At 54.3% G+C, this 20,297-nt stretch overlaps 1 protein-coding gene across 1 annotated transcript; it reads right to left on the reverse strand.

The window, feature by feature from the left end:
• Positions 1–998: 998 nt before the first annotated feature.
• COPG1 (coatomer protein complex, subunit gamma 1) lies at positions 999–19,992 on the reverse strand. Its single transcript, XM_004692333.2, has 24 exons — positions 19,866–19,992; positions 18,929–18,981; positions 18,483–18,563; positions 18,161–18,232; positions 17,912–17,991; positions 16,404–16,479; positions 16,099–16,191; positions 15,640–15,726; positions 14,361–14,518; positions 14,139–14,272; positions 11,950–12,017; positions 11,610–11,798; positions 10,900–10,995; positions 9,739–9,982; positions 8,971–9,046; positions 8,027–8,130; positions 7,434–7,559; positions 7,073–7,141; positions 6,087–6,229; positions 5,630–5,801; positions 4,920–5,017; positions 3,442–3,580; positions 3,115–3,213; positions 999–1,404 (listed from the first exon to the last, which is right to left on the reverse strand). The coding sequence occupies exons 1-24, from the start codon at positions 19,900–19,902 to the stop codon at positions 1,274–1,276; spliced, it is 2,625 nt and encodes an 874-aa protein (XP_004692390.1). The 5' UTR covers positions 19,903–19,992; the 3' UTR covers positions 999–1,273.
• Between the last annotated feature and the right edge of the window lie 305 nt (positions 19,993–20,297).

Below are 20,297 nucleotides of genomic sequence, written 5' to 3' on the forward strand. Positions count from 1 at the left end.
GCCCCGCCCCCGCGCGGCGGCCCCGGGGCGGGGACCCGGACGTCTTCCGTTCCCGCGCGGGGGAGACCCGCGAGTGCCGCTTCCCCTAGTGCCCCAGAAGACGACGGCAGCCGCTGCCACTTCTCGGGGCGGCACCTCCTCCACCTTCGCTACGTCCCCGGCGGGGGACACCCCTAGGCAGGCCCAGCGCGGGAACCGGCTGGGGAAGGGTCCTGCAGCGCTAGCTGAGACCCTGAAACCCCAGAGGATCCAGGAACCCGAAATGCTCGTGATTCTCATGCACCAGGTTGTTGTAAGAGTGGTAGCAAAACTGCTTCGTTGTTTGGACAAAAATGGCAAACCAGGAGGAAAACTTCCACGAGTTACCTGTCACTCTCCACGTCCCAGTGGGTCCCAGAATGAGCAGACCAGAGCTCAGTCCACTTCCCACCCCCAAGCCAGAAACCGCAGGTGGTGTCTAGGTTTTCTATAACAGGTACACTTCGGCCACAAACTTGACATCCACCTGGCTAGTTTAACAGTGCAGCTGAGGTGGCCTCTGAGCCAACTTGCAGCACTAACCACAGCTCTCTGCATCTGCAGCTCATAGAGAATGCTCTGGAAGGGCTGTTCCCTGTGCATTCAATGAACTGGGACGAACTGGGAGCAGGTACTCTACACACACCCACCCTGAGACCTGCGAGGGAAAGCCCAGTAGTGGGCCACAGCCTCTGGGGCCTCCATTGTTCCTCAGAAAAGGGGTATAGTCATGGGAACTGCTGTTGTTGGTGAGCTCACCACTGCTGTGGACATGGGCTTGCACTGTGGGAGAGGGTCCTGCCTCCCAGTGATGCATCAAAGGGCTGCAGGGGTGGAGACCTCCGAGGAGGGGCTCTTGGAGTTGGGGAGGCTTCCAAGGGGAGGCGGAGCCCATAATGAGTGTACGGGAGCAGCAATCATTCAATAAATACATGCTGATTTATTTATAGGGAGATGTTTCTTTTGGGGATAAATTCATGAAGAGGTGTGAACATTTTATTAATTTGCAGCGTTCCTTCCCTGGCAGGCAGGGCAGCAAGTTGTAGGACAAATTAAAGTCATCCCCTATTTAAGATGAAAAAGGTTACCCCCTTGCAGTTCACAGCAGGGGTAGAATTTAGCAAAACAAAAAAGTCCTCAGTGATCTCTAATGGTTTCTGAATATATTGGCACGGGAAGGATTTTCCACTGGGTTAGGAGGAAGGCGCAACTTCTGCGTTACGCTGGGTAGGCAGAACGGAGCCTGTGCAGCCTCTTAGCCCACTGACGCCAAGATGATGTCCACCGGCAGCTCCTCCGAACTTCTGGCCGTCACCTGCATTGTTACTGCGTCCAATAGCAGCAACCGGGAGCGCACCAGGATGTCGTGGCCACCCCGGAACACACCTAGAAGCAAAGCACAGGTGTGTAAGGCGAGGGGCGGCAGAAGTTGAGGGTGGAGTGTGCAGCACTGATGACGACAGCTCAGGTGTTTGAAGGGCAGTGGGCCTGACACCGGGGCAGCTGGGCTCGATCCCTGGGTGAGGTCGTGTGCGGGACACTTGCCCTCAGCTGCAGCACCATCGCAGGAGAAGAAATACACTAACATACTTCAACGTTCTGCCAAGCTTAACTGAACTAGTGGACACAGAAGGCTTGCGCCTGACAGGTCGGGGCTCTCACACGCTGGCTGACGCCGAAAGCGCAGCCACCACGGCCCCACCACGGCAAAACCGCAGAGCAGGTGTCTGCAAGACCCAGGGGACCGGGCCACCTCAGTGTGGCCAGAAATGATGGATTTGTGGGCTGTCAGCTATGAGCAATCACTGAGGCAGAGCTAAACTCTGTTTATAAATATGCAGCAAGAAGAAAGAACCCTCATCTTTCAGTTGGTTCATGGTTTCTGCTGTGATAATTGTTTATTACAAACCACCCCCTACCCCCGGTCAAACAAAGGCTGATTACCTCTTAGAGGAATATACAGTTACAGAAAATTGTATGTAAAATGTATCTGGGCTTCTGGGATAGATGGGAACAGATATTAGTTGTGGGCAGTAGAAGGGGAGTGTGGGTTCATTCTGGCAGTCAGTTTTTGCATACTACTATTAGAAGTTAATAGGAAATGCCATTTTTATTAGAAAAGACCAACCAGGTTAGAAGAGATGAAAACAATTCAGAGAAGGAAACAGAAATGGCCAAGAACCTATCAACTGTGCTAAGAGAGGACTTCTGGTCCGCGTGTGGGAGCGCTCACTGTCACGGAATAAATGCTGTAGGTGCTCTGCTGTGGGAGAATGCGGCAGTGAGCCGGTCTGTGAAACAAGGCACCTGCATACGGTGGGCTATGAATGAGGCGGCTAAAAAGAGAATGAAGATCAGTTAATGAAGATTGTTTGCGATGATTACAACGTTCGACGGGTTGACGGTAAGGGTTGGAGGACCCTGTGAAGATACTTAAAACCACTGAACTTACACCTACAAGTGGTTAAAATTTACCACAATTAAAAAGTAAAAGGGAGGGAGGAAGCTCTACCAATTATTAGGGAAGATCTCCAAGAATAAGTGAAGTCAAGCAAAAAGGAAAGTGCAGACAGCTGCACCCAGACATGGGAGCGCAGGTCCCTCTTGGAGGCGCAGGCGTTAAAGCTCCACAGGTGGAGAGGTCCGCAGCCACTGCAGCACCGAGGTCCATCCCCGGCAGGGAGGGTCCCCCATGGCGCACAGACCTCTGTCTCTCCACTGCTCCCCTCAGTGTATTTCAGTAGATCCATCTGTTCTGCTCCCCACTGTCTCTGGTGAACCTTCTCAACTCCTGAGCCTCTGGCCTGTATCCCAGGCCTTATATGCATAAACCAATAAATCTTAAAAAAGAAAAGGAAATGTGTATATATCCACAAGACCACTGGCAGCCTACTCTGGCATAATCTGTAAGAGTAACACTGGCAAAAGGGACCCAGAGGGCTGAGCAGTCACAAAGCCTATGAGACCGACCTTGCACTGCAATATTTTGTACCTAAACTCTGAAAGCCTGTGTGCTCCCAGGAGCCCTCAGCCCAGAACGCAATGGTATGCAGGTGACAGGCTACCCAGGCCCTTCCCACCAGGGATGCTGCTTACCAGCCAGGAGCAAGGTGTGGGTGTTCTTGTTATCTGGCACTTTGTCCGACCTCTCACAGGGGTGCATTCCCAGGAACTTCACAATATTGCCCACGGCCTCTGCAGGCAGAAACCCCAGCACAATTCACCCTTGTCTTCACTTTGTGCCAGCCCCTTCCCCCGGCCCCAGCCCCTCACCCCTACCCTGTCTGGGAAGGCTTTTAATGAAGAGGCACCTGACATATGTTCTCTAGATAACGGCCCTGGATGCTTGTGGGCCGAGGGCAGGAAGGGGCAAAGGGGATAAGAGGCCAATCGTAGGCTGGAAATGGCATCCCTGGACTTTACCTTCAAGTGTCTTGATGGTAGACAAAGTGAATGTTTCCTCTTTCTCGAACTCATCTCCGACCTCATCCCAGGCGGCCTCGAAGTTCACCTTCATGACCTTTTGGATGTGATCAGCTACGGTGACTTCCAGATCTTCCAGCTGGGGGAGGACAGGGAAATTAGACACAGGCCTCCAGGAGATTCCCGGCTCTGAACTCGCCGAGCAGGAAGGCCTGCACACTCAGCAGTGCGCTAGGCACGGAGCAGTAAGTGAGGCTCAGAGGACATGGTACGCGACTGGCACCTTGTCCTTAAAGTGCTCAAAGCCCAGTTGTATCCCTTAAGCAGAAAACACCTTGGCTCAAGCATTCACCTCAAGGTGTCACCTGCAGGGTCGCCTCCTTCTGAAGCCTGCCTGGAGCCAGTGCCTCAAGGGCCCGGGGTCGTGCGGGAGCCTCCTATGACTGTCACTCTTAAGAGTCAGCAGATCCTCCCCTCTCAGTTGCTTCCTCCCTGAACTTGACACCTAATTGCCCTCCTCACCTGACACTAACTGTACACAGGCTCCCCATTTGTTGCCCCAACAGATCTTCACTGAGCCCCTCTTGTGGGTGTGTGAGGTGTCGAGAGGAGGACTCGTCTCCTACACCAGGAGTGCCTCAGACCCAGCTCGCCCAAGGCGCGCCCTTGGGCCCAGGGCAGTGCCTGCCCTCAAATTCATGGCTAGTTCAGGAAGGCCCATCCTCTACGCTGGCTATGAATGACACAACAGTTGTACACAACAGTGACTGTCCGTGTGGCGATGAGGAGCTCTAGCAATCTCAGGTCTGGACCGGCACTGTGGTCAGACCCCAGAAGACGCCTGCGGGAGGCTCTAGCCAAGCTGTGTGATGTGGGAAGTGAAGGGCTACTTCAGTGCATGATGTCAACAGACCGAGTGCCTAGCAAGCAGCTTGACAAACACGAGGGGGAAAGTCTTAAAATTAAGCTTGCCCTTTGGTCGAATTTCTCTGTTTCTAAGCTTCTATCCCAAGGCAGTAAACCTTGGGTGCCATGAAGGACAGATCAAAACTTACAGCATTTATGAACAGTGAAATCTGGAACTCCAAGTGTCTAACACTGGAGGAATCAAATGAGTTGAAACTCTGACGGTGTCATCTGAAGACTTTATGAAGGAGCTGCACCGACAGAGGAAAACTGTGTTTTTAGTGAGAGCAGCAAGATCTGCAAGGTCAGAATGATGTCAGTTACCCCCTCCTCCACTGACTTCGCAGGACGAGGGATGTTTTCCTATGACCCTTTGGTTTTGTATTTTGCACGTTTTCGTTTCACACCTGAGTGTGGTATTTTTTCAACTGAAAAAGAAAGTTTCTTTCAAAGAGAGCTATAAATTACAGCCAAAACCAGCAAGGAAAAGCTGCAAGTGTGGCTCCAGCTTCTGGGCGGGCTGCGCTGCAGTCTGTGTACAAAAGCAAGCCTCCTTGACGCCAACTTCTTACCACATATTCATCCTCATAGCCCTCCTCGTCGGTCTCGCCCGTGTTGGGGTCACAGTCCTTGACGGTGAACTTCATCACGCAGCTGAACGTGCAGGCCACTGCAGAGAAGGAGGCTCGGTGAAAAGCCGCCAGGGCAGGTGGCCAGCCCCTCTCTAGGCCTCTGCTCCGATGTCAGAGTGGAACGTGTTACCCACCAACCCCATGAATCTGGACTGAGGGTACCGCCTTGGAAAAGGCGCTGGAGGTAGCCGGTCCGAGAAGCCCCCTCACCCCTCACGGGGAGTAGTGACACTGAAGGGTAGCAGTAGTCACAGGCCACTGCCTGAGGCCCAGAAAAGGAAGCTGGTGGTTTCTGTGGGAGGGGTGGCTGGGGTATTCAGTACTTGGGCTTTTTCTTGGTTTAACGGCTAAACAGACCTGGGTCTGCCTCTAAAAAGTCGTATGAACTTAGGCAAGTCATTTAACCTCACCCAGTTTCCTCATTTAAGAATAGGGAAAGAAATATCACTTATCCCCACAGGTCTTCTATGCGGATGAAATTCTATTAATGACTAAGTCCAGGGGCTTCTTGTGCATTATCTTATTTGTAAGCCTGAAATCAGGTGTTGAAGTTTCAACAGAAGATAAACACTGGTGCACGAGCAGCCCCAACCCACTCTGACCCCATGGGCTCCCCAGGAGGTCTGGGTGGCCTCTGGAGAGGGGCTCACCAGTTGTGGGGTCTTCCTTGGGCAGTGCCACCAGAGTATAGCAGGTCCCAGGCTGGTTGTAGGGCAGGCTTCGGGCAGGCACGTGGCAGAGTACCTCGTAGGCCTCGGTGGGCTCCATCTGCACCGTGACGTTCTCCAAGGTCTGGTCATTGAGTGTGTTCGTGCAGTCAAACTGGACCGGGAGAGACGGGTTACTGAGAGACTGTTAGTAGGCCGAGCCCGGCTGCAGAAGAGCCAGGGAGTCCTACTTCTCCACCTGTGGGCCAGCTGACTCTCATCCCAGGCCCTCTCTCCCAAGCCCCCTGACTCCAAGCCGACACTCGAGAGCCACAGAGACATACCTGCTGATGGCAAGTCCTGTAATTTGGCTCATTTCAGGGGATACCATCACCCTCGAGGCCCCATCAGACCACTCCCTGGGCCCATCCCCCAGCAGGGCCTCAGCTCTCCAGCTCACCTGGAATACCATGTGGTCAGTGAAGGTGTGCTTGGTGCAGCGGATGACATACTCTGTCTCTGACTCAGTGAGGGCGACGGGCTCAGGCGAGGACTTGAAGAGGGGCCCCAGGCCTAGGAACTCCGGCACCGCTGCCAACTGTTCTAAAACCCACAGGACACACACGTTCACTCAGCCACTCAATTCCCAACCCGGCCTGTGATGGTTTCTAACGCACATGCCCAATTCTTCAGGTCTCTGGACCCCACCGAGATGGATGGCTATTTATTTAACTAACTGGTTTATTCACTGTTTCCTAAACATACTGCTGCATTTTCTCATCCCCCTCACTTTGCTCAAGTCGTACCACCCAATGGAAGATCTTAGAAGCAAGAAACTAGAGGACCCCAGGGTTCTAGGCCTAATCCATGTGGATCAGACTCAACTTTAGAAGCTCAGCAAGAATTCTTGAAAGAAAGGAGATTAGGAAAAGACTGAGCCAGTGAGATAAATCCTGTTCTAGCTATACACCGAGCCACAGAATAAACAACCCTATACTTTGATGAATTAAGACAAATGTCCAATAAAGAGATGCTTTGGACTCAGAGTGCTGGAAAACCCAACCTGAAATGACCCATGGGTGGCCGGCAAGGTCTATCTCACTACTCACAGCCAGCACCAGTGGCGGCTCTAGCCCCAGGCTGTGGCCCCCCCGCTGACTGGTCGTGGTGTTTCTTGCAGGTGAAGGAAGCGCCTGGCAGGTGTCTGCACATGCCTGAGGGCCACTACTGCTCTGCTCGCCTCTGTTCTATGGTAGGGGAAGGATTCCCCAAACTATGGTCCTGGGACCCAAGGGTCAGAATTACCCAGAGGTTAAAAGTGGAGATTGCTAGCCCCAGCCCAAAACTGCTCCATCAGAAGCTGTGGATCTGGGGCCAGAGAAGAGCAACTACAGAAGCTAAGGAGGCCGAGTCTGGTACTGAAAACCCCTGGGCACTGCCACTCACCCTGGAAGATCTCCTGCCTGGTGGCTGCCACCTTCTCAGGCTGCTTGGCTGCGGTGACAGGGGTGCTTTCTGAAGGAGCAAAAACACACAGTGACCAGCAGCCCCCGTGAAGAGCAGCACGCTCTTGACAGGTGCTGTGACCGAGGGGGTTATCTGTCCAGCCTTCCCGAGAGAATGAGACAGTGGCGAGCCTGGGAGAAAGCGAATGGGTGTTTGTGTGTGTGTTTCCGGGAGCCAGTGAAGAAAGTCGTACCCCTCCTCCCTCCGTATCCTGGCTAGGTTTAGTGACTTGGTAGTCCACAGACCCTCCAACACAGCCCTGGACCTTAGGGCCTTTGAAAGGAGTGCTGGTGTGACTTACCTGTTCTCTGCTCTGCCATGGGTGTGGTGGCCAGGGGCACAGACTTGAGGTCAAAAGGTTTTTCCGATGGTTCTAGGGTATACTGCTGCAGAGCCCTCTCCAAACCAGGGATGGACACTGTCAGACCTAGAGGCCAGTGGAGCAGAGGTCCCTGCCTGAAACACTTGGCAGACCGAAGCCAGAAGGCCCCCACTTCCCAATCCCGCCAACCCCCATGTTAGCCCTGGGGTCTAGTTGTAGCATGCAGAGGGAAAAAAATACCCACTGAACCCTCTGAGCCTCTGCTTTCTCATCTACGTCCTCCTTCACAGAACTGAACAGGACAAGAAATGCATGTCCAAGAGTGACTTACAAAGGGCAGCGTACCATGAAATTAGAAGTGATTATTAATGACTAGGGTTTTCATTCACAGGGCTGTTTGCACCCAAACAAGTATAACCCACTTGGTTGTCATGACCCTGGTCCTCCTGGGCCCACGGAATTCTGAAGTTGCCACCAAGGTCCAGCCCAGAGCATTTTGCTTCAAATTCCCCCTGCCCGGGAGGGTGTGTCTGCTCTAGAATGCAGAGAAGGCAGCCGGGTCACAGACTCACCATTTAGGATGTAGCCTGCATTGAGGGCCTTCTGTTTCTGCTCCAGGACATTGAGATAGAAGGTAGCCCGGTCCCGTACCTCATTGTCGTCGTCCATGACACACCTGCAGGCAGGATACAGGTACTGCTGACAGGGCCCCTAGGGGGTGGCAGGAGGGCAGGGCCTCAGCAGAGGTTGGAGAGAGGAAGCAAGTGTCTCATGGTTCCGAGAGCTCATCCCCAGAGTTGGTCTCCAATGCACAGAATTTAGTTAAGATGCAACAATCCCACTCCTGGGCATATCGGGAGGGAACTGTGAACCTGCCTTGTGAATGGGGAGCAGCTCTCACCAGTGCCAGGAAGGCAAGTGCCCATTAGCTGATGAGTAAACAAACTGTGATCTAGCCACACAGTGAAATACCACCGGCAATAAAAAGGCCGAAGTCCTGGTACGAGCTGCAGCGGGATGAGCCACAAAACCACCAGGAAGCAGCCAGGTGTGCACGGTGCCACGTGCTGGACGAATGTGTGTCCATGTCCAGAGCAGGCAAATCGGTTTCCCAGGGCCCGGGGGAGTTCTGTTGGTGCGGAGGAGGTCTGACTACTGAGGAACACAGGGTTTCGCTTGGGGTGATAAAGATGTTTTAAACAGATAATGGTGATGGCTGTGTAACTCTGTGGCTATGGAAACAACCCTGTACTGAACATTTTAAATGGGTCAACCATGTTCATCAACTACGTCTCAGCAAAGCTGTCTTTAAGACAAGAAAGCACCTTTCCCGTGGTTACCTCTGGGTAGAGCGATCTTTGCGTGATGCTTTTTTCATGTTTCCCTAGGCTCTTTTGTGCCTACAGTTCACAGTTACATAGTTTTTCTCCCCCTTTTCAGTTAAAGAGAAGCAAAGGAAAGTCGCTTGGTCCAAAGGCGCGCTGTCGCCCACGAGGGCCCACCGGCCTGGACTCACCTCTTCAGCAGCACCAGGATGCTGGGCAACATCTCCTCATTCTGGGCTCCAAACTTGGCCAGAGCACTCACCGCGCCTGCGTTTACGAAGCACAGAGCACTGAGCTGACCCACCTGCCGCTCACCAGTGTCCCCTCCCCGTGCTCAGACAGGGGCCTCAGGCTAAAGGGCCCTGAAGCCCAGCAGTCCCCAGCCGGCGGGCACAGACGGCCTCCTGTGGCGTGGGTGGGTCCTCGTTCCACCCCCGTCTAACCTCACTGGCTTCGTGAAGCCTCCGCTGAGACATCCAGAAGCCACTCACACATTAACTGCGATGAGCTGGCCGGAGCCAGCACAGCGCGGGGTTCATCAGCCTCTGGAGCCAAATGGCTTCGGTTCAGTTAAACTCGGTTAATGTAAGTGAAAAAACCAACCACTGCTTAAAGAGTATCAACCACCAAAAGAGGAAAGTCTACTGGCAGGGCCATGAGAAGAACAAACTGAAAACAGAATCATCTTCGGTTTAGCGTCACCTGACGTATGTGAATTACAGCCCAGGAAGCTCTTAATGAAAACAAGCTAAACACCCAGAGGAAGCCCAGCCGCAGCAACACCGAGGGAAGCAGCGAAACATCCATAAGAACCATGCAGACGCCGCCTGGGCCCTCTGCACGTGACGCCAGCACCGCGCTCGCGGGGACCCCAGGCGCCAGTGTCCCCACGGGCCCGGGCGCCTGTCGGGCGCGGCTGCTCGGGCGCCAGAGCCCAGTTCAGTCCTGGCTCGACCCACCTGCCCGGACCTCCTCGTGCTCCAAGACCACCCGGTTGTAGATGAAGCGAATGTACTTGGACGGGTTGTTGGTCCGCGGCCCCTCCTGGCCCAGCAGGTGCAGGATGCGTGTGGCCAGCACGGTGAACTCGCAGTCCTCGATGAATTCGCAGAGGTGGGACAGCCCCGTCTCCTTGCTCTCCGTGTTCTCCTCGATGATGCTGATGATGCAGTCCACGATGGCCCGCTTGTACTCAAAGCCGCCCTGTGGGTGGCGGAGGGTGGCTGAGCTGGGCAGGCGGCTCTCCCCACAAGTGAGTGGTAGGGCGCCACGCACAGCACAGCACCCCGAGGGCAGGGCCCTGGCTCCCTGGCCTCCATCTCGCGTGTGTATGCTCAGTGCCCCGGGGTTCTGGTAGTTCCAGCCGTAGACGGCCTCACAGAAACCCCGAGTGTCTTCCTTTGCTTCCCCACTGTGCGCTAAAAGGCGCAGGCAGTGGGTGGCACAGAGGTGATGGCAGTTCCTCAGAAACTAGAAACCAGAACCACCACGGGATCCGGCTCTGGCACTTCTGGGCGTGTGCCCCAGAGCGCTGAGGGCAGGGGCGCGAGGGAGCCCCTGTCCACAGGCTGTGGCCGCGGCACTGCGTGCGCAGTGTGGGCTCCTTCCCCGCCCAGGCCAAGGCCACTCCAGGCCGGGGCCCCAGCTCTTCAGGACCGTCTACCCCACGGACACTGCTTCTGTCATCTGAACGACCTGCTTAGATGCCCAAGAAAGGGGCACAAGTGAATCACTACTTCATGCTGGAATACGAAACAGAACCAAGGTCACGTGATCCGCATGAATTACAAGAAACTACCCCTGGAGCAGCCCGGAATATTCCCAAATTACAGCACAGGGCTCATCTCCCCAGCTTCTGCCTAAACAGTGCCCCGGGGCACCTGCTGTCCTTAAAGTCCCTGTGGTGAGTCATTATGACTATTACTGCAATTACTTGTAACTGGTGCGTGTTTATTCTGTCAGCTCATGAGCAGTTTAAAGGGCCCAGGAAATCTCTGCAGCTAACAGGACGATCTGAGTGTGCCTAAGAGGAGGTTTTTGGGTCAAAAGCTGAGCATGGAGCCAGCAGCCAGGTCACGTCCCACCCCGACATTTGGCATGACCCAAATGCCTACTCTTACCTCTTCCCGCAGCATGGAGAACAGGAAGTTCATCAGGACAGCATGTTTCCGTGGATATTTCTGACACAGGGCGCTGATGGCCTGGACGACCACCACCTGAGACAAGCAGACGCGGGAGCAGCGGCCCCCGCCACCAGGGTCAGCTCACTCAGGCTGCTAAGTGCTAGCACTGGCCTTCCTGCAGCCAGGCGATGCCCTGGACGTGACGTGAGCAAGGAACAGGAACTCTGCCCCGTCCTCGGGAGCACGCCTTCCTCGAGTCTACCCGGAGAGGGTGGCCTGCACGGACCTGAAGCCCGGTGACCTGAGATAAGCAGCCAGGGGTCTCAGTAACGACCTCCCTCCTCTCCTGCTTCCATGGCCCAGATGCCAGCCTCTCTCGCTGGGCCTCCAGTGAGCCAGCGCCTCACTCCACTCCATCCTGCGAGCTGTTCCAGGTCTTTCTAATATGCAAATCTTTCCCTTTCCCGAAACTCTAGTTTTTCGCAAGTACACAATAGATATTTAGGGAACTGGTCTAGAAGCTATTGTTCTTCTAGCAGTGCTGAGCACAAAGGCCCGGAGGCAGGACTGTGTGTGTCTCCCAAGGCCCTGTAGAGGGCGGCATGCCCAGTCCTCAGGAAAATCCCAAGCTGGGGCTGGGGACATAGAGAGCAGCAGAGCGAGTCTCCCTGACTCTGGGACTGGGTGTTTCAGAGGTGCCCAGATACCTTGAATTCATCCGAGATCTCTGACATGAAGGAGGATATCTGCTTCATGAGGCGGTCAATGCTGCTCTCACTGCCGGTCTTGAGCAGTGTGGTGATGGCCAGCGTGGCGATGCTGCGATTTGAATCTGTCACCAAGTTCTCCAGGTCCAGATTACAAGCAGTCACTGCGGATGGATGCTTCATAGCAACCTGTTTTGGAAGCACAGGGACGAGTGCTCATTTCCGGCTGGGTCTGGCCCAGCTCATGTCAGCACGCAGAGGAAAGCCACTGTGGCCACGGCTCCTGCTGGCTCAGGCAGAGCCCCGCCCCCCCACCTTAGCCCACCCACTAGACTCTTACCTTGTTGAGGGTGCGGACAGCAGCATAGCGGAGAGCGGCCTTGGGTGAGCTGCAGAAAAGCTGGAGCACTGTAGGGAGACAGGCGCCAGGCTGCCCTCACTGCTCGCCAGTGGGCCAATCCACCGAGGCCCCAGGGGCCGAGGGGCAGGAACAGGGCATCGAAGGCACGCCAGGGCGCTGAGCCTGCTCCGGCTCAAACCTTTGTTGAGTTCAAGTTGCAGCTGGCACCCTATCTGCAGCCCCATTTACAGACAAGGGAGTCTGAGGCAGTCAAGGTTCAGCACCTGACGTAGCTCTTAGGTTAGCAGACAGCAGCCAGCAGAACCAGGACTGAGGTGCCGGACCGCCTGCAGCTGAAGCCAGGGCTGCTGGCCCAAGGGGAAGCAAAACTCCACCCACACCGGGGCCCGTTCAGACAGCAGCAGGACGACCCCCAGCCTGGGCATTTGAGGAGTCAGGGTCAACAGCTCGCTGGAGTACCCACAATCCCCTCTTCAGACCCTGAGTTTTACTCCCTAATACTTCTTGAATGTTTGTCTTGTTTTCTTAAATAAGAGTGCATTCGTTTTGAAGGCTCTATCTCATGTATGTCTTTCATTATTTTGGAACTGTGAGCAACATAGTAAGAATGAACAAATACCCAGTCAGTCAATTACTTTATTGAGTTCTCAAAATTCTAGTCCTCAAAATTCTATTTCTTTTCTTTTTTTTTTTTTAAGATTTATTTATTTGTGCATACAGAATTGGGGTACAGGCCAGAGGCTCAGAACAGAACAGGCAGATCAATGAAGTACACTGCTGAGGGGAGCAGCAGGCGGGTCAGGAGAGGTCTGCCATGCCATGTGGTCACCTCCGGGGCAGTCGGGAATAGAACTCAAGGGGAAGTGGCTTTGGATTCTCAGTGCTGTGCTTTAACCTGCTGCGCCACCCGGGAGGGCCCGAAATTCTATTTCTAAGGAGAAAGGGAAACCTCTCTCTACACATGAATTTCATCTTTCTGCCTCCCCAGGTTTATAAGTTTATCAAAGAAATGAGTAGAGAAGGAGCAGGGCGCTCCCTGGTGGTGCAAGGGGTTAAAACACAACACTATGCAGCTATCTGCAGTGCAAGTTCGATCCCCGGGCAGGAAGCTGACCCACATGGCGCAGCAGACCTCTCCTGTCCTGCTTGCTGTCCCCTCAGCAGTGCACGTCAGTACCTCTGCCTGTTCTGCTCCCCACTCTGTCTCTGGTGCATCCTCTTGCCCCCCACACCTCTGGCCTGTACCCTAGTTCTTATATGCATATATAAACCAATCTTTAAAAAAAAAGCAGGTCCAATCATTCTTAAAAATCGGCATTTGCAGTCTCCTGCTATACTATCTTTAGCTTCCATTGTATTTGCTCTTCTAGAACACCACTCTCACACTCCGAGATTTAGCACCCCTAAGAGCCCCTCTTTTACTAACCTCTTGACCTCCTACCCAACTTTCTAGTACCAACCACTGAGTGGATCACCATGGGCTTTCTACTACAAACGGTGAGATTTCAACATCTCGGGCAGGCTCCTGCACAAGGCGCTGGTTACCTAACGGCCGGTGGAGTCGCCTTACTAACCACAAAGAACACCTCTGCTGTGTTCACCGAGATAATACTGGGCCCTGTTCCAAGCCATCTGCACAGACAACACAAACTCACGGCCAACAACAACCCTACGGAATGGCACACTAACTATCCGTGCTGCAGAGAAGGTGAGGCGTGGACTGGAGGGGTGACTGCCCGGGTTCCTGGCTGCTCCGAGGAAGAGCTGGGACACTGACCAGGCTCCAGAGTCCAGCATCTCAGCGACCCCTCTGCACTGCCTTCTCCTTCATCGAGCTCAGCCCTGGTGAGCCTGCACTGGTTTACACATCCTGGGTTCCTCCACCGGGCCCTCTTGCCATGGCTGGCCAGCCCAACAGGCTACAGAGATTTGAGCTTCACCTCTGCCACTTGCCAGGGCGCCACCCTCTTCCATGGTAAGACGTAACTGGAAGAATCCCACCCCCCAATGTAAGCTTCGAGCAGCCTGGCATTGGAGTGGCTGGGTCTGACTCCTTTACTTAACACCAGATCGAGGGCAACGCTTCCTTTACTCCTGACCCCGGGGCCAGGGCTTCGTTCCCACGAGGCTCACAAAGGTGAGGTCGGGGTGAGGGAACGCCGGCTAACCTGACACCGCCGGGGCCAGCTCTTTGGCACTGCAGCCTGGCAGATTGACGATGGCCGAGGCGGCTTCGTACACCACCATCTCGTGTTTGTTGCGCAAGCAGCTCTCGATGAAGTCAAAGAGTGGGCTGTCACGGCTGTGAAAGAGCAAGAAGCCAGAGCTGGGGACGGCCCAGCGGAGGGAGAACAAGGTGGTCGCCAGCCCACGGTGCCGAGGGCGGTTACCTGCCGTCCTCCTCCTCCAGCTGCTTGCTGGCCACCCGGATCATCATGCAGTAGGCGAAGGGCGACTTGAGGCCGTGGCGGGTGAACTTGCTGATCATCTTATTGACGGCCAGGCGGTCGTTCTTCCGCACATGGTACAGGAGCCCCAGCGCGTGATACTGGCGGGCAAGGACAGGCAAGTGAACGCAGGGCCGAAGCCACGTGCCCGGCACCACTGTCCCTCTCTGGCTTCAATTTGTCACTTCTCAGTGGGCACTGTGGTCACTACCTCACAGGGTGGCTGTGACAATGCCCCCGGCAGCCTATGCAACAAGCCGCATGAAGGCTGCAGTCCCTACCCTGCGCCAGTTTTGACAAAGGTTCGACAGGCACCGTGAGTACAGGTGTGAAAGGGGAATGGGGCATCGCGACACCACACAACGGGCGCAGACACACGAGCCTTGCAAACAGGAAGAGGAGGTAAGACTGGACCCTGAGCACAGACGTGCACGGTACGGTGTGGCGCCGGACACAAGCCCGTACCACAGTAAACTCTGGACGCTCCTGAGCCGCCCAGGGACTCGAGGCTGGCACCGGCCCAGACAGTTTGGAAGGGAAGGTGAACGGAGTTTCTTCCTCTTTCCTGTTTCCTTACCAGAGGGCACTAGGTGGTAAGACTAGGGAGCTACAGGTGCTTTCTACGTGGGAAGCTTCTCTCACCCTAGAAAGTGTTTCCAGGAGCCACAGTCAGGTTAAAGGGCGAGGAGGTAGCGACAAGATAAAACACACAAGGGGGCGCTGCAGGTACACCCCAGACAGGTCAGGTGTTCCTAGTGCCTCATTCCAGTCCCACAACTTTGCGAGGCAGAAACTGCGCTTCCCACTTTATATGAGGAAACGGAGAGTCAGACAGATAAAAGGAATTCTGGCAAGGTCATTGAAGAAGAGTCAGGTAAAGCGTTAGATAAAAATGCCACCAAAGTACTGTCACTCATCACTTACAAAGGCAGCAAAGGCCCTCTGCCTTCACAAACCCCCAAGCAGATCTCAGCTGGTTATCACCTCACTTGACTTTCAGCACCACCTTGTAAGCATCTCCAAGCTCTCCAATCAGGGACTTAGATTTTTTCTCCAACCACCCTGCCCAAACCTCCCCACAATCTTATGACAAAAGGACTAAATCTGTCTCCGGCGGGGGTGCCGCCAGGGTCTAGCTCTGTGGCGAGAGTCTGTGTTGACTGGCCAGTACCAGGCTGCCTGCCTGAGTCCTTTAAATATCACCACTCAGCTCACATCTCACCTGGACCATGATGTTATCGCTGGAGGCCGCCTCCTGGGCCTCATTCACCCAGCGCTTGACGACGTCAAAGCTGCATTTCAGCAGGTGCTGTGTGGGCAACAGGGCACGTTATGGGACAGGTAGGGTGCCCCCCATCACACCTCCTGGCCTACTCACAGTGGAGGGCCTAGACACAGCCCACGGCCTCTGCTGTCGCTCTGAGGGAGGGACGCTCACTCCCCCTGCTCTAGCTCAGACTCTTAACCATCTGTCTGGCACCCCCAGGGAGGGAGAGGTTGTCCAGTTACTCCCCTCCTGAGCCAACCCACAGTTCCCAGGGCTCTCTCCACTGGGATGATGGGTGGGAAGCTCCGATGTGGGGAAACACTTTGTTTTCTCTGTCAGAAAACAACTTTGGTATTTTCTTCAGTTTCCTAATTTCTGCCCACCCTGCACCTGCCACCAGGCCCGACTACATACCAGGGAAGACACCAGGGCAGAACTGGAGACACTGGGCACCTTGTCCACGATGGCCTGTTTCATGTAACGCTCAATCGCCTGCAGCATGGTGCTCTGTGGGGACATGGGGGTGGTGGAGGGGACCCCCGTCAGTCCTGAACAATCCTCAGGAGTGCTGAGGACAGGACGAAGAGGAGAATGGGGAGGAAGGGAGCACCTCACTCCTCGCCCCACTGGACTGGCGCAGGGCTTTGCCTGGGAGAGAGGAGCTGACCCAAAGCATGGAAGAGCTGGAGCCCCAGGGGAGCAGGGTTGGGCAGACTCACGTCTGTGATCTGGCAGAGGGCTCGCACAGCTGGGCCCCGGTAGTTGTCTTCTTTCCCAGTCATGTCCTTTGTCAGGCTGCAGGGGGAGAAGGCGCTGTGCACAGGCAGGAGACTGGCCTGCCCGCCCCGAGCCCGTGTCTCTGCTTGCGCTTCTCCAACTCCTGGGGGCCCCACCACCCCCCTGCCTGGACCATTAGTGAGTGTCCTTACTAGCATTCTCACTATTTTTACCATTTTAAGCCAAACTCCATACAGCAGTCAAAGGAGTTTTGTTTTGTTTTTGTTTTTTTTTAAAAGATTTATTTATTTGTTCATCCAGAACTGGGGTACAGGCCAAAGGCTCAGGGGCAGCGAGAGGATTCACCAGAGACAGAGTGGGGAGCAGAACAGGCAGATCGATGAAGTACACTGCTGAGGGGAGCAGCGGGCGGGCCAGGAGAGGTCTGCCGCGCCATGTGGTCACCTCCAGGGCAAATGGGAACCAAACTCATGCGGAAGTGGCTTTAGCTTCTCAGTGCTGTGCTTAACCCGCTGTGCCACCAGGGAGGGCCGGAGTTTTTTTTTTTTTTTTTTTTTTTTAACAGAATCCAAGGTTGACCAGGTAACTCCCCTGCGCTTACTAAAACATTTCTGAGGTTTCTACTGCCATTACCATCAGCTATAACCGTCACGAGTAATAGGGAGCCCCGCCACAGGCCCTGCTTTCTTCTCTCAGGCCTGCAGTTTCCCCAGCCTGGCACATCCCCACCCCTCACCTCAGTCCCACTATCGCTCATTCCCCCTTGGGGAAGCCAGGCAGTTCTGGGAGGTCTTTCCTGATTCAGATTCCATTTAGGTGCCTTCTGGTCTGTTCTCACTGTCAACCCTACTCCCATGACAAGCTGTGCTGCATTTGTGTTAATGGCCAGGCTCTGCCTGGTTATTCACTATAAATTCTGGGCCTGCACAGGCTGTATCTGTGGTTTCTTGCTGTGTCCTCAGAGCTACACACACGGGCTGACAGGCAGTCAATAAATATTTTATAAATGAATCTTCACAGGAATACATAGTACATTCTCCCCAAAGCTATGACCAGAAAGCAGACACCCAAACCCCAGTTCTAACGGCCAACGATATATCTTATTAGTCACCTCTACCCCTTAAATCAACCCTTCGGCCTAAAGCAGACACCGGTATTGAGTAAGCAAGTCTGTTCCTATACCTCTAGCGTTCTTTATGTTGACCCTCTTGGTACTCCCTGCCGTCCTTGTGAAAGTCCCAGGCTTACTTGGTTGACTAAGAGGAATCAAAGGAATAAAAGACTTGCGATTAAGCTAAGGCCAGAGAATTAAAAGGGGAAGCGCACCCTTTCGGAGCTCCACTGGACCGGCAGCAACAATGAAGAATGGCAGGGAGAAAAAGTGTCTGGCACTACGTCCAACGGAAGTCACCAAGGCTGGTGCACACGAGAAAACTGGCCTCGTGTCAACAGACTCTACAGAGGAGCCATCCACAGACCCGAGACTTGCCTGCTGGTGACAATGATGACATCCTCTGCAATGCTCGACATCTCCTTGATGGTCAGGTAGCACATCCGGCGGAGTGTGGGCTAGGAAAGAGACAGGAAGAGCCCTCTCACCCCTGGCTCAGAGTGACAGCCAGGGAGAGAAAAGAGTATCACAAAGGTAGTCCACATCGGCTGGAGGACCAGCTTCCCCAGCCCTCCCGCCGCCTGCCACAGCCGCTCTGCCTCGAGGAAGATGAGGCAGGGCACTTACGTCATTGGACTGAAAGAGTTTGGTCATAGCAAAGAAGGCCTCCGTTGCTTCAGTGGTCCCCAGGTGCTCCCCCTAATTTAATCAAGAAAGAATCTTCAGCATGGGACAGAGAGGTGAGAAGGCTCTTGTCACATGAGCCCAGGCCAGATCTTTAGCTACTACCGAGGCTATGTCTAAGCCACCCAGCAGAGTGAGCGCTGAGAGGAGCCAAAGCTAATGGACAGCCAGAAGGGCCACTAGCTCAGCCACTCATAAGCCGAAGCACTGCCCACCCCAAACTCCCCAGCAATGGCTTCCTCACTCTCAAGTCTCTCCTGGTTACCTGGTTTATGAGGTAAAGGATCTTGGTGAGGATGTGGGCACATTTCCGAGGGTTGATAGGAGTTTCGTTAAATACACGAGCCTGGGAAGAAGCAACCGAGGATATTAATATTTCTTCTATCAACTACCCTCTAGCACATTCAAGGTTTGAGAATTCCCAGGATAAATACAAACTTGCTTTTATCCAGAAAAGTAGTTTATTTCCTTAATTCAATTCCCTAAAGTCCTCAAGTCGTCCGTAAACAGTGGTTAAGAGACGTGCTGACCTTCTGAATCACATATACTTAGTAAATGTATGTTACTATCACCAGCAAAATTTCCCTTCCTTCCAGGAACAGATCTTTCTCTCCTATTGTTCTTTGAATTAGCATCTTGGATGTGTTTATTTTAATGGTGTTGATAATGAACATTTACAAAGGAAAAGAGAGGAGAGCAAATGACACTTGCCTCCTGGAGCACTGCACTCTTTTCAAGGTGCTGGAATGGATTGGAGCCTCCACCTGTAAATAGAAAACAGAGAAGACTAAGTAGAGTTTGTGAGCCTGGATTTCGGAAAGATGTCCCCATTGCTTAACTGGTCAACTTCAAACTCCTCAGGAATGCTAATGAAACTTCTACAGAAAAAAATCTGTCTATAGATCTGCCATTCTTCTGCAAGAGGACAGAAACTACTCACGCAGGCAATCTGCTGCCCTGAGACAGTAGTTGGGTGGCTTTCAATGTGTCTCACATTCATTTATGCGATGCATACTCAAGTAAGCCTCTACTATGGGAGAACCACAGTTTCCCCATGACTAGGTTTCCTTCAGAGTGAGTGTCACATTTTAAACTATAAGTGTAATACCCTTGACGTCTATCTCCTTCACTCCACCTGCGACTGATCCAGTATTCCCAGCTCAAGTACCAAGTATCTCGTCTACACCACTGCAATATCAGGACCCAGTACGCTACAAGACAGACAGAGCTCAATATATACTGAATAAATGAACGAGGAGACCGGATTCTCAGCTACCGGACACTTGTTCTACAGATCACACCCCAGTCAGAACATCACCAACCCAGCCAAAAGGTGGCACCGGGAAGGTAACCAAAGAGCATCGGTGCCCCTCCCGGACAGCCGGGGAAACTGAGGCCCAGAAAAGCAGCTGACCCACCAAGGTCAACCAGCGAATCAGGCAGAGTTTGCGATAGGGGGGCAGAGGGGCACGACTGGGCTCTCCGAAGCCTGCCACCGACCAGCTGTCGCCCTTCCCACGAGCCCCCGCCCCCCACTGGGGCTCAGCCTCGGATCACGACCGGAGCCCCGCAGGAAGGCTCCCCAGCAGGGCGCTGAGAGCTCGCCCCGGCTTTCCGTACGCCTACGCCCAGGCGTGGGCTACCTCACCCGATTCCTCATCCTTTTTATCAAATTTCTTCAGCATGGTGATGCCAGCAGGGCGCAACGCAGCGATCGGATGCTGGAAGGGCGCGGCTGGCTGCGGCGGACCCCCGGCGGTTCCGCACAGGTTACTTCCGGCCGGCCACGTCGCCCAGGGCTCTGCGCAGGCGCGCTCTGCGCCCCGCGCCTGCGCACACTCGGGCGGCTCCATGGCGTCCGGCGTTCGCCCAGTCCCGGCCGTGAGACGGGCGAGTGCTCACTGGTCAGTGATGAGCTGAAGCCTCAGACCCGATTGACCGGCGCCCCCGGCCTGTGACTTACCCCTCCTAGTCTGCACGACGGGAGGACTGGCAGTCCCTGCCTCCGTGCTTTTAGGCAGTGAGGAGGTGAGCCCCGCACGCTGGCCGCTGTGGACACCCAGTGCACGTACCTGTTGAT

This window comes from Condylura cristata, unplaced genomic scaffold, assembly GCF_000260355.1.
Source record: "Condylura cristata isolate star-nosed mole 26May11 unplaced genomic scaffold, ConCri1.0 scaffold00033, whole genome shotgun sequence".
NCBI lineage: Eukaryota > Metazoa > Chordata > Mammalia > Eulipotyphla > Talpidae > Condylura > Condylura cristata.

Coding starts and splice junctions, on each gene's coding strand:
- COPG1 (XM_004692333.2), bottom strand. CDS start 19,902: ATGCTGAAGAAATTTGATAAAAAGGATGAGGAATCGG. Junction 9,983..10,899: donor TCTCCATGCTGCGGGAAGAG/GTAAGAGTAGGC, acceptor CGCCACCCACAG/GGCGGCTTTGAGTACAAGCG. Junction 7,142..7,433: donor CATGGCAGAGCAGAGAACAG/GTAAGTCACACC, acceptor TTGCTCCTTCAG/AAAGCACCCCTGTCACCGCA.